The sequence below is a fragment of the Lutra lutra genome, chromosome 7 (assembly GCF_902655055.1).
Source record: "Lutra lutra chromosome 7, mLutLut1.2, whole genome shotgun sequence".
NCBI classification, from domain to species: Eukaryota; Metazoa; Chordata; class Mammalia; order Carnivora; family Mustelidae; genus Lutra; species Lutra lutra.
Window position 1 is genome coordinate 102,839,424 of NC_062284.1, and position 12,492 is coordinate 102,851,915.

General features: G+C 38.7%; 1 protein-coding gene and 1 pseudogene across 1 annotated transcript in view; one reads left to right on the forward strand and one right to left on the reverse strand.

Moving 5' to 3' along the window:
* The window catches only part of WDHD1 (WD repeat and HMG-box DNA binding protein 1), a 65,259-nt gene extending 52,849 nt beyond the window's left edge, over window positions 1-12,410 (reverse strand). The window contains exons 1-3 of the mRNA XM_047735704.1: window positions 12,320-12,410; window positions 12,014-12,106; window positions 1,347-1,458 (exon numbers count right to left, since the gene is read on the reverse strand). Coding sequence (XP_047591660.1) covers window positions 1,347-1,458; window positions 12,014-12,090 — 189 coding nt within the window. The 5' untranslated portion in view covers window positions 12,091-12,106; window positions 12,320-12,410. The remainder of the gene's footprint in view (window positions 1-1,346; window positions 1,459-12,013; window positions 12,107-12,319) is intronic.
* Window positions 566-736, forward strand: LOC125105733 (uncharacterized; annotated as a pseudogene).
* Window positions 12,411-12,492: the final 82 nt, after the last annotated feature.

Below are 12,492 nucleotides of genomic sequence, written 5' to 3' on the forward strand. Positions count from 1 at the left end.
CTAATATATGTTGGTCATTTCTATTTTTCCTTCTGGGAATATATTTTCCATTATATATGACTTTTTTTTTTTTTTGGTTTATTTATTTGAGAGAGAGAAAGAGAGCACACGTGAGAATGCGCAGGAGGGGAAGGGAGGAAGAGAAGCTCAAGCAGACTCCATGATGAGCACGGAGCCTGACACAGGGCTCAATCTAAGCCTGAGACTATCTCATTCATCTACCTTAATGAGCCTGGGTTTGAAAAAACATGAATTCTGTGAAAATACCTTTTTCTACCCAAATACAATACACTCAACTTAAAATTCATCACAAATAAAAAGCTTAGTGGTTTTTAGATACTTAGTTTGCAAAGGTCTTCTGAAAACATGTCTCCATTCTTCAAATAACCTACATATCATTCCCCTATTTACCTTACATAAAACATTAGAGGGGCGCCTTGGTAGCTCAGTTGATAAAGCGACTGCCTTCAGCTCAGGTCATGATCCCGGAGTCCCGGGATTGAGTCCTGCATCAGGCTTCCAGCTCCGTGGAGAGTCTGCTTCTCCTTCTGACCTCCCCTCTCTCAGCTTTGCACAGTGGCCGTATCGTAGCCAATGAGGTTTATTCGAGGCACGATTATTGCTAACTGGCCTCCCCTCTCATGCTCTCTCTCACTCTGTCTCTCTCTCTCTCAAATAAATAAAATCTTTTAAAAAAACCAAAAACATTAGAAATATGTGTATGTCTTGAAAAAGTTAAAATATTCCTCTTTTCTAGTGTAATTGGTTGTCTAAATTAGTGAACTAAAAACCTGAAAATGCCATGGAGTTTTCTCTCAAAGGGAAATAAAGGGAACATTTAAATATCAAAAGAAAAAGTATAATCTCTTGCAAATATTTCAATTGGTTTACCATCAATAAACCATTAATCACCTTTAATAAACCATTCAGATTTTTTAAATTTTTATTTAAGATTATTTATTTATTTGACAGAGAAATAGGGAGCACGAGGAGGCAAAGCAGCAGGCAGAGGGAGAAGGAGAAGCAGGCTTTCTGCCAAGCAGGAAGCCCCATGCAGTGCTCAATCCCAATAGGACCTGAGCTGACGGCAGCCGCTTAACCAACTGAGCCACTCAGGTGCCCCCCATCCAGATTTTAGATTCAGATTTTAAACCCATTCAGATTCAGGTTTTACTTGTAAAAATTTTGGGAAATTTTTATTATTGTACACATTTGAGTAGTATGATTTTATAAGAGAAACAAATAAAAAGCACATTCAAAACTTCAACAAAAATATTCTTTACCCATTTATAAAATATCAAACAGCAGTATCACTTCTCATGGTTTGCTATAAATGTTTTCAATACCTTCAAAGCACATGAATATGCCTTTTCTCCAACGTTAATGGACTTAGGATCATCATCATCTAAGTCTTCCCAAATCCTCACATCACCATCACTTCCACAAGTCACAATGTAACTGTGAAGGGAACACACTCATTAAAAGGTCATCCAAGTCTCAGGAAAGAAAAAAAAAAAGTCACCCAGTTTCAGCCCTATTAATTTTTTGGAATACTTTTATCTTTTTTTCAATAAAATTAAAGTGTTACTCAATTTTTTCTCACTTTACATACATAGGCCTCAATAAAAAGGCCTGCTAAATCTCCTATCCTATAAAATGAAAAGTGAGTTTAATGTTCCCTACAGTTTCTCCTTGGCATAAAATTCTTTATCTGTAATAATGTAAGAAAGGTGAATGGGTAATCTCTGTTAACAACAGGGACCTGGTCTACCTTGCTCACCACTGTGCCTCTAGCACAAAGCAAGCTGACATATAGAAGCCTTGATAAATATTTGTTGAATGAGTAAGTGGACAGATACAAGAGCTCAGTTATCCAAAGCTGATTATTCAAATGGCCACCTGTATCTCTCAAGTCTTGTTTTAAACCCGTATTCCTGGTGCTTTTATTCATTTTGTATGTGTCCTATTTATGAGTCCTGACACATATAAAAGCAAAAAATATAAAAAAGTAACATGGCAAATGGCAAAGAGAAGCCACATAAAGAACTGTAGAGGTTCATAAGAAAGGTGGTGTCTACATGGAGAAGTCAAAGGGCAAATAGAACTAGATATGCTGAGATTGGTGAAAAGAGCAGTTCCAGAGGAAACCACATGAACCACAGTATGAAGTTAGTAAAATATGGGGGAGTTCACTTAGAGCAGAGCAGACAGTACAGGAAATTGAGAAAGAAAATGCAGATTGGGGGTCATCCTATTTATAATGATCTTAACGCAAGGGTAGAAGCTTGGATTCCCTTCTATAGGAAATAAATAGAACCATTGGTCTTTTTGTCTAGGACATTCCTTTTTTTTTTTTTCTTTTCTTAAAGATTGTATTTATTTGCTAGAGACAGAGAGAAACCACAAGCCAGAGGGAAAAGCAGACTCTCTGCTGAGCAGGGAGCCCAAAAGCGGGGCTTGATCCCAAGACTCTGTGATCATGAACTGAGCTGAGCCAGACACTTAACCACTGTGCCACCCAGGTGCCCCAGCCTAGGATAATCCTGATTTATGCATACAGCTGGTTTAGAATAGGCCCTCAATTTTTTTTTTTAAATTTTAAGACATATTAGTATTGGGGCACCTGACTGGCTCCGTCAGAAGAGCCTGTGGCTCTTAATCTTGGGTTGTGAGTTTGAGCCCCATGTTGGGTATAGAGGTCACTAAAAAAAATACATAAACTTTAAAAAATAAATAAAATGTAGTATCTTTTTAAAAAAAAAATTAATATTATTTGCATCAAAACTGGTTGGGTGGGTTTGACAGACCTCTTTGTATTTCCAGCTTCTGCCATGATCTTGTTTACTAGTGAAACATGTACAATTAAAGAATTCTCCCTTTATCACATAAGTAAATCTAAAAGACAAGTGATAACCCATCTCCCCATTCCAATCTTTTTTTTTTTATTAGCATATAACGTATTGTTTGTTTCAAGGGTACAGGTCTGTGAATCATCAGTCTTACACTACTTGATGCAACATAACTAAGAACTCCTTTTGCAGACAATAGGGGCTAACAAACAAAAAGTAAAGTGAAGCCAGTCAAGAGGCCTTACAGTGATTTCTTCCAGTCCTCAGTAGTGATGGGGTAAGGACTTCATATTGCTATCCCTACTGACTATTTGACCCAGTCAGCCGGCCAGCAAGGGAGAAGTTGCAGGTGCCAGTTGGCAGTACCAATGGCAAATTATAGTGAAATACAGTGGAATTAATGGGAAATATATGCAACAAATAGTTAAGTTAAATAGTTAAGTTGAGCTTTTAGAGTTGCCTAAACATTCTTCTGACTGTGTTTTTGTCATTTACTACAGGAATAAAACTAAATGTTAACTTTATTATTGATTATGCCTTTTAATGAAATACTGGGTGCCTGGGTGGCTCAGTGGGTTAAGCCGCTGCCTTCGGCTCAGGTCATGATCTCAGGGTCCTGGGATCGAGTCCCACATCGGGCTCTCTGCTCAGCAAGAAGCCTGCTTCCCTCTCTCTCTGCCTGCCTCTCCGTCTACTTGTGATCTCTCTCTGTCAAATAAATAAATAAAATCTTTAAAAAAAAAAAAAGAAATACCTTATAGTAGCAACTAAAAAAATGCTATAAGTTTAACAAAAGTACACATTTAACAAAAAATTAAATACTACATTTCTGCTTCTCAAGAAGTTGATAATGGAACTGTAACATGAACAAAATATTAGTTGACACTTATCATGGGAGCTGGAGTGATAAACCAACCATATGAAGTCAGAAGACACAAAATTCCTGAAGAAACCTGAGCATCTACTTTGTAAGTTAGTAGTTATTTTGTGACTCCCTGAAAACCATGCTTCTACAGCTGGAGAGTCTGCATCTTGTCAGGTGGAACTTTTCATAATTTAGTAGTGTCCAAGAGAACTTTCTTAAAGGATGGAAATGGTCTCAATCAGGCTCCTGAGTAATTAAAGTGGGGTTTAAAATGTCACTCATGCAACTGAGGAACTGAATTTTAAATTTAATTAACTTTAATTAAAATCCAAAGAGCCACTAGTGGCTATTGTACTGAACAGTGCAGCATTAAAACAGATGACAGCGGTTCTAAATTAATTTTGTTCATTTTTCATTTTAATTTTTCTAATTCAAGTATGAAGTAAAGTTATAGCTGTTAATACGTTGTTGCCAATAGTAAAATAATTTTTCAAACAGTTAAATGATACTGGCTTTATTTCAAAGTCATCAGAGGGTTTAAATAGAGAATCAGTCAGATTAATTCCAATAATGGCTTAGTCTTCTCTTCAGCTCATGGAAACAAAGTAAAGCTTCTAGAAGTTTATTCTGTGGATGTGAAACATCTAACATTATTGGCAATTCTATATAACTTCATTTGAAAAGTTCAATGCTAAAGATAAAATTCTTAATTTTTGTACTAATACATTTTGGTTGAGCACAGCACTGTAGCAAAAACAATGTACTTACTGAGTTAAGAAACCTATGAAACACATATGTACTTCAAATTGAAAGCATAATTCATAACCAAATGTACTGTGATAATGTAACCAATTAAAACAGAAGCCATAGTTGTCAAATTCTGAGATCATTTTATTTATACCAGAAAAATAACAAAATTTTTGTAACAAACTGATATTAAATACATAAAAATACTTCAGCATTGCATGAGGTGCTTTCTCTTCTGCCTATCATCACTTAGGATTTTTTAAATATTTGAGCCTTTGAAGAGTGACTTTTTAAATTTTTTTTTTAAGATTTTATTTATTTATTTGACACTCAGAGATCACAAGTAGGCAGAGAGGCAGGCAGAGAGAGAGGAGGAAGCAGGCTCCCCGCCAGGCAGAGAGCGCGATGCGCGGCTCGATCCCAGGACCCTGGGATCATGACCTGAGCTGAAGGCAGAGGCTTTAACCCACTGAGCCACTCAGGCACCCCTGAAGAGTGACTTTTTAAAATTTAAATTCAATTAGCTAACATATAGTGATGGTTAGTTCTAGATCTAGTGTTCGATGATTCATCAGCTGTGTATAATACCCAGTACTCATCACAACAAGTGTCCTCCTTGATGCCCATCAACAAGTAACCCCATGAAGAGTGAATTTATGAAACCTACGTGTCCTATAATGATGGTATTATTATTACTGGAAACAAGTTCCCTAAGTCTTAGTAGCATCTTGCTCAAAATCAGTTAACAATCTTTAATTTAAGCATTCAACTTAAGGCTTTGAAGCTTTCCGTAAAATGCAGTTAATGAAAACAAAGCTTATGCACAGGAAGATAACTAAAACATATCCCTTCAAAAGCAAATAAGAATTGAACAAACTGTACATTAAAAGCTGAAAGACTGAAGGATATAATTTTGAAACTCGCTAATTGTACTTTGGAATATCTTGACCTGTGAGAAGAATCTTTTGAGGGAACTCCTTATTCAATTGTATAAATTTATGAACTTATTCATAAATTTATTTTTAAATTTTTTATTTAAATTTTTAAATATTAAATACACTTAAAATTTGTGAAACATTCAAAGAAACCACACACAACTTACCTGATGAATTTTATCTTTAAAAATATTAAAGAACTAATAAAATAAAGTAAAAAAAATTTTTTAAATATTGAAGAGCTCACTACTGAAAAAGGATACTCTGAATACGGGTTAAAAAAAAAACAAACAGAACTTGTAAAAATACTGAAGGTGAAAGATTTACCTATTTAAAATAAATTTTTTAAAAATTGAGACTCTTCTGGGATGCCTGGGTGGCTCAGAAGGTTGAGGTTCTGCCTTCAGCTCAGGTCGTGATCTCCAGGTCCTAGGATGGAGCCTCATGTCAGGCTCCCAGATCAGTGGGGAAAGTGCTTCTTCCTCTCCCTCTGCCTCTCCCCCTGCTTGTGTGCTCTCTGTCTCTCTCTCTCTCTCTCTCTAATGATTAAATAAAACCTTTACAAAAAAATAAAAATAAAATAAATAAAAATTGAGATTCTTCCATTTAATAGAATTTGCTCTGACCTTACCAGGTACATGAGAACCTAAAGAGTATTTTCTGATTGAAAAGTATTATGGTCTAGGGTCACATGGGTGGCTCAGTCAGTTAAGCATCTGTGTTGGACTCAGGTCATGATCCAGAGCCCTGGGATAGAGTCTGCCATCTATCAGGGCTCCCTGCTCTGCCTGCTGCTCCCTCTGCTTGCCTGCTTGTGTGTGGGTTCTCTCTCTCTCTGACAAATAAAAAGTCTTCAAAAAAAATTATGGTCTAAAAAAAAGTCTGAAGGTCTCACTTCAAGGTCTCACCATAAATTTAACTCTAAGGAAGACTGCAATTTTATAATAAAAATAAAAAGAAGACAATACTGAAAAAAATATTTTTCAGAAAAATATCAGCAATAACATGTTAGAGACAGGCTAAAAAATGATTAAAGTACATGAATATGTACCAAAAATATTCTACTAATGTAAATGTTTGGATTATATGTTTAATGTTTAGAAAATCAATGTAAAATTTTTTTGATGTTTTAATGTCACAAATGTTTTTATGAAAAAATGTTTTGAAACAGTTTTTGAAAAGAAATGTTACAGATCTACCAAAACAGAATAATTTGCCAATCAATAAATAATTTTAAAAACTAATTTTAACTCTTGAAATTTTTCTCCTCATTCCCAAAGGTGCTCTGGTTTGGACGGTAAGAAAATCACTGTAAGTTTCTGAGTAAAAAAAACCACTGTAAGGACTAATTCTATCATGCCTTTATCCTCTTTGTGACAAAACTACAAGAAGCCAATGATTACCAAGTTATTTCTCACCATCTGGATTCTCCATCCTCACAAAGCAATGTTCTGTCCCTCATCTGACCCCTCTCTCCCTGACCCTTCCACTGGGCCTCTTGAAATTCACGGTCAGGCACCAGAAAAATCTCTCCATCCTCAGCTTTTTTTCCCAACATTTCTTCTGAGAACACTGCTTCATCTTCATCCTCATCCTTCACCTTCATCTTCATCCTCTTAAAGGGTGGCTGATTTTTCTTCTACATTCCTGTGGGGTCTATTGATGGGCCTCCCTTGCATTTCACTATTACTTCCATTCTATTGCTACAAACTATTCTTTAAAAAAAAAAAAAAAAAAAACGGCAAAAAACTACTATCAAAACACCTACACATCACTAAAGAGAAATCTCCCATGTTCCCTAAGAATTTTTAGCACAAGTCTGGCTCATTATCATTCTCTAACAACACTATTCCTATCGTAATTCTTAGTATTATCAGTATCCATATAGACAAAGACTTACACCAAACCTTGTCTTCCACCTCATCCTCAAACTCCCATGGTCATAGCATAAATTTTGTCTTTATCAATATTGCAACTGCTTCATAATTTCAATTTCAATCACCCTAATCACTTATCTTTTCACCTTATACCCTTAATATCCTAACTTCCAACAATTTTTTTACTTCTATTAGGATCTATAATCTATTGAAACTACTTCCTCACTGTCTCTCACTCCCTTCAAATACTCACATCCCTCCTAATCTGGCTTAGATTCCAGTCTGTCCTTCAGATCAGTCCTTTACCTCATCCTCAAACTCTCTGACCCTTCTTCACTGTGTCATACTTACCTGGCAAAATCCCTATCTATGCCTATTAATAAATTTGCACTTGAAGTGCCTGGGTAGCTCAGTTGATTAAATCTCTGCCCTTGGCTCAAGTCATGATCCTGAGGTCCTGGGATCGAGCCCCACTCGATGGGAGGGAGCCTGCTTCTCCCTCTCCCTCTCCTCTTACCCTGCCTGTGCGCTGTCTCTCTCTCTCTTCCTTAAACAAGTAAATAAAATCTTAAAAAAAAAAAAAAAAGTTTGCACTTGAAGAGCTAAACACAGCTAGAGAAAAACACATAACTGGGTTGTCTGGTCTCACTTTAAATTTGTGATCACTAATCTAAAGTAGGCTTAGTGCTGCCCAGTATTCCACCTAACATTTCCCTAGGCCTTTCAGCTTTCCCGCTCTTCTGAACATCTATCTCATATATACTCCTCTTTCTTCAAACCTTTACTGCCTCCCACTCTTAACTTTGCTTATTTTACTCAGAAAACAGAAGCAGTCTACAGAAATTGGCTGCATGTTCTCCCCATCCCATTTAGGTGCTCCTTCCTTCCACTTGTGAATTTGACCATGCTCTTACCTTTGGCCACTGTCTCCCCCTTATGCACTATACCATAGCCCCTCTCACCTACTGAAGACTCCAGCAATTCTCCCTCTTTTTTTTTTTTTTTAAAGATTTTATTTATTTATTTGACAGAGAGATCACAAGCAGGCAGAGAGGCAGGCAGAGAGAGAGGAGGAAGCAGGCTCCCCGCCGAGCAGAGAGCCCGATGCAGGGCCCGATCCCAGGACTCTGAGATCATGACCTGAGCCGAAGGCAGCGGCTTAACCCACTGAACCACCCAGGCGCCCCTCCCTCTTTCTATTCTAACATCAACTTATTCCTCTCTGTCAGATCATCCCCACTCATACACTTACTGTATCTCTCACCTTAAAACAAAGACCTTTCCTGACCTCAAATTCCTATCCAACTACCCTTGCTCTTTATGTGTCATCCTTACTAACTCCAGTTCCTTCCTTTCCATTTTCTTGAATCTACTGCGACAAGGTTTTCATTCTTACGACTCCATTTAAAAAGCTCAAGATCATCCAATGCCTCCATATCACTAAATCTAATGTTGGATTCTCAGTCCTCAACTTGACCCAACACCATCTGACATAGTTTATTACTTTTCTCCCTTTTTTTTAAAAGAATTTATTTATTTGACAGAGAGAGACACAAGAAGAGAGGGAAAATAAGCAGGGGGAGTGTGAGAAGGAGAAGCAGGCTTCCACCAGAGCAAGGAGCCTGATACGGGGCTCCATCCCAGGACCCTAGGATCATGACCTGAGCCAAAGGCAGAAGTTTAACGAATCACCCAGGCGCCCCACTTCATTATTTCCTTCTCCTTAAAATGCTTATATTTCAGGGCACCTAGGTGGCTCAGTGGGCTAAGCCTCTGCCTTCAGCTTGGGTCATGATCTCAGGGTCCTGGACTGAGTCCCACATCGGGATCTCTGCTCAGCATGGAGCCTGCTTCCCCCTCTCTCCCTCTGCCTGCCTCTCTGCCTACTTGTGATCTCTGTCAAATAAATAAATAATTTTTTTTTAAAAAAAGCTTATATTTCATTTGCCTTCTAGACATCATTCTTGTCTCTTGATTTTCTGCTTTTCCAGTCACCTTTTCTTAGTCTCCTTAGCTGGATCTTCCTCTCCAACTTGATCTCTAAATGTTTTGGAGTGTCCCAGGGCTTAGCCCTTGAACCTTTTTCCTTTACATTTACTCTATCCCTAGGCAATTTCATGTAAGTTCATAGCATTAAATATCTACTTATTGACAACTTCCACATGTAGATTTCCAGCCTGGACCTCAATCCTGATCTCCAGGAAACATCAGCAAAAGATATAGATTTCTAGGGTGCCAAGGTGGCTCAGTCAGTTAAGAGTCTGCCTTCAGCTCAGGTCATGATCCCAGGGTCCTAGGATCAAGTCCATCAGGCTCCCTGCTCAGTGGGGAGTCTGCTTCTCCCTCTCTTTGTGCCTGCCACTCTGCCTGCTTGTGATCTCTCTCTCACACTCTCTCTAATAATAAATAAATAAATAAATAAATAAAAATTTTTTTTTTTAAAGATTTTATTTATTTATTTGACAGAGAGAGATCACAAGTAGACAGAGAGGCAGGCAGAGAGAGAGAGAGAGAGAGAGAGAGGGAAGCAGGCTCCCCGCTGAGCAGAGAGCCCGATGTGGGCCTCGATCCCAGGACCCTGAGATCATGACCTGAGCCAAAGGCAGCGGCTTAACCCACTGAGCCACCCAGGCGCCCCATAAATAAATATTTTTAAAAAAATATATAGATTTCTGTTTCTAGCTTACATTTATTACTTCTCTTAGCTTTCAACCCATTTTATCCAACTGTCTGCATCTCTAATTGATCTCAAAGAAATGTTCTAAATGTCCAAATGTAAACTCCTAATCTCCACTCTCATTCTACCTCTGAAATAAGCTCCTCTCCAAGCATTTCAGAGATCTGTGAATGGCAATATCATTTCTCCAAATGTTACATCCAGAAACATAGACATTATCCCATACATCTCCCTCTCCTTCGTCTTTAATGTCTGATCCACCCTATTGATTCTACCTTTTAAGTATTTCCTGAATGTATCCTTTTTTCCATACACATCTTCTCTAAGCTTCCATCATACTCTACCAGAGTAATACAGATCCCAGTCTTTCTGCATCTACTTCTACTCTTCCAATTCATCCTCCATGTAACTTCTCAAAAACAAGAGTCTGGTCTCATCTCTCTGCTTCAAATTTTTAATACATTCCTGCTGCTTTTAGAATAAAAAAAAAGATTCCTTAATAAAGTACAGAAGGTCCTGGTTAGGATAACCACTACCTACCTTCACAGATTCATCTCTCATCAGCCCCTGTATCACACTCTGTATTTTGGCATCCCTAGCTTTCTTTCAGTCCTTTGAGCATGGTCCCTACCCCCACTGGAATTTTGCAGTGTTCCCTCTGTCTGGAATGCCACCATTACCACCTCACTGCCATCACCACCCCATCTCTTTTTACTCCCTAACGTCTACTCAATCTTCAGATCTCATCTCAAGAAACAACCCCTCAGAGAAACCTTCCCTGCTTCCTCAAGCTGTATCAACTTCCTTTCAAATATACATATCATTGCACCTATCACTTATTTCTAAACATACATCTGCTTTTGTGATTAATTTGTGCTCAATGTATGTCAATTTAAAAAGACTTTAAAGTCAATTAAGGAATAGATTGTGCTTTGTACTACTGTACCTCTAGCCTCCACCAGACTTGACACCCAAGTATTCTTTTCAGTGAAAGAATCAACACAGGAGTGACAGTGGAAGCCACACAACTGGACAGTACTGCAGGGGAATGAAACTTAAAAAGGTAAAAGAGACCAGGGTTTTGGGAAAATATCACAATTTAGCAATCAAGCAGAGGAAATAAGTTGGGAAAAAAGCTATCAAAAGGGGGTATAGGGTAACTGAGTGATGGACATTAAGAAGGGTACCTGATACATCGGGCTCTCTGCTCAGCAGGGAGCCTGCTTCCTCCTCTCTCTCTGCCTGCCTCTCTGCCTACTTGTGATCTCTGTCTGTCAAATAAATAAATAAAATATTTAAAAAAAAAAAAAAAAAGAAGGGTACCTGATATAACGAGCACTGGGTATTATATAAGACTGATGAATCACTGGGGCACCTGGGTGGCTCAGTGGTTAAGCGTCTGCCTTTGGTACAGGTCATGATCCCAGGGTCCTGGGATGGAGTCTGGCATCAGGCTCCCTGCAAAGCAGGAGGCCTGCTTCTCCCTCTCCCACTTCCCCAGCTTGTATATCCTCTCTGTCAAATGAACAAATAAAATCTTTAAAAAGGAAAAAAAAAAAAAAAGACTGATGAATCACCAACCACGACCTCTGAGAGCTAAAAATACATTATATGTTAATTTTAAAAATAAATTAATTTTTTAAAAAGCCGTCAAAAGGTTAAAAACAATGAAAAAATGAAATAGCATCACAAAAGCCACGGAAAGATATAATACCAAAAAGATAGAACAGGCCACTGAATTTGACAAGTAGGTGATCTGACAAAAAAGTAATATGGGACGCAGAGAGGAAGGCAACAAAAGGAAAATACGGGGGAAAGGTCACGTCTTTCCAACTCGTCTGGAAATCTGATTTCACACTCGCTTTTCCGAGATACTAGTAACCACCATGTCGGTCCGAATGAACAATAAATCTAAGGAAAATATATGGGCCATTTTAGATTTCAGCCTTATTTCTCTCTACCTGGGTGAGTCATTTTAGGTTGACTACTTATCTACCTTAAAAACAACAAAAGTGCTAATACTTACACCCGAAATATTGTTTTTGTTTTTCCAAGCACCTTACCTCCCCAAATCATCAAAACAGACATCTGTGTGTCCCTCTGTATGTCCAAATCTCATCGGCTTCTGTGTGGCAGGCATCTTTTCTTCTACCTACCTAAAAATGTTTTATAAAAGCTGATATTATTTTAAAGGTGAGGAAAGACGGTGGCTGATGGGGAAGGGAAGTTAGTCTCCGGCGGCCCCTTTTCTCCCACCCTGGTGGCACAAACAAGATATAGCAGAGGGTCTGCCAGACAATAAGCCGGGAAAAGGACACGCTTCCCTTCGGTGAGCGACACGGGCACCGGCAGCCGGAACGAGTACTCACCAAAGGGACCGACCTCCTCCACTGATGAAGAACGCGTTGCAACAGCCAACCGAGCGCCGCTTCCCGCGCTCTGGCGAACTCGCTACACTGCGCCTGCGCCCTCTCGCTCACGCCCAGCGCCGGGCGGGACCGAAGTCGCCGGGTGGTGGCGTCAGCGGCGCGCCGCCCGTAAA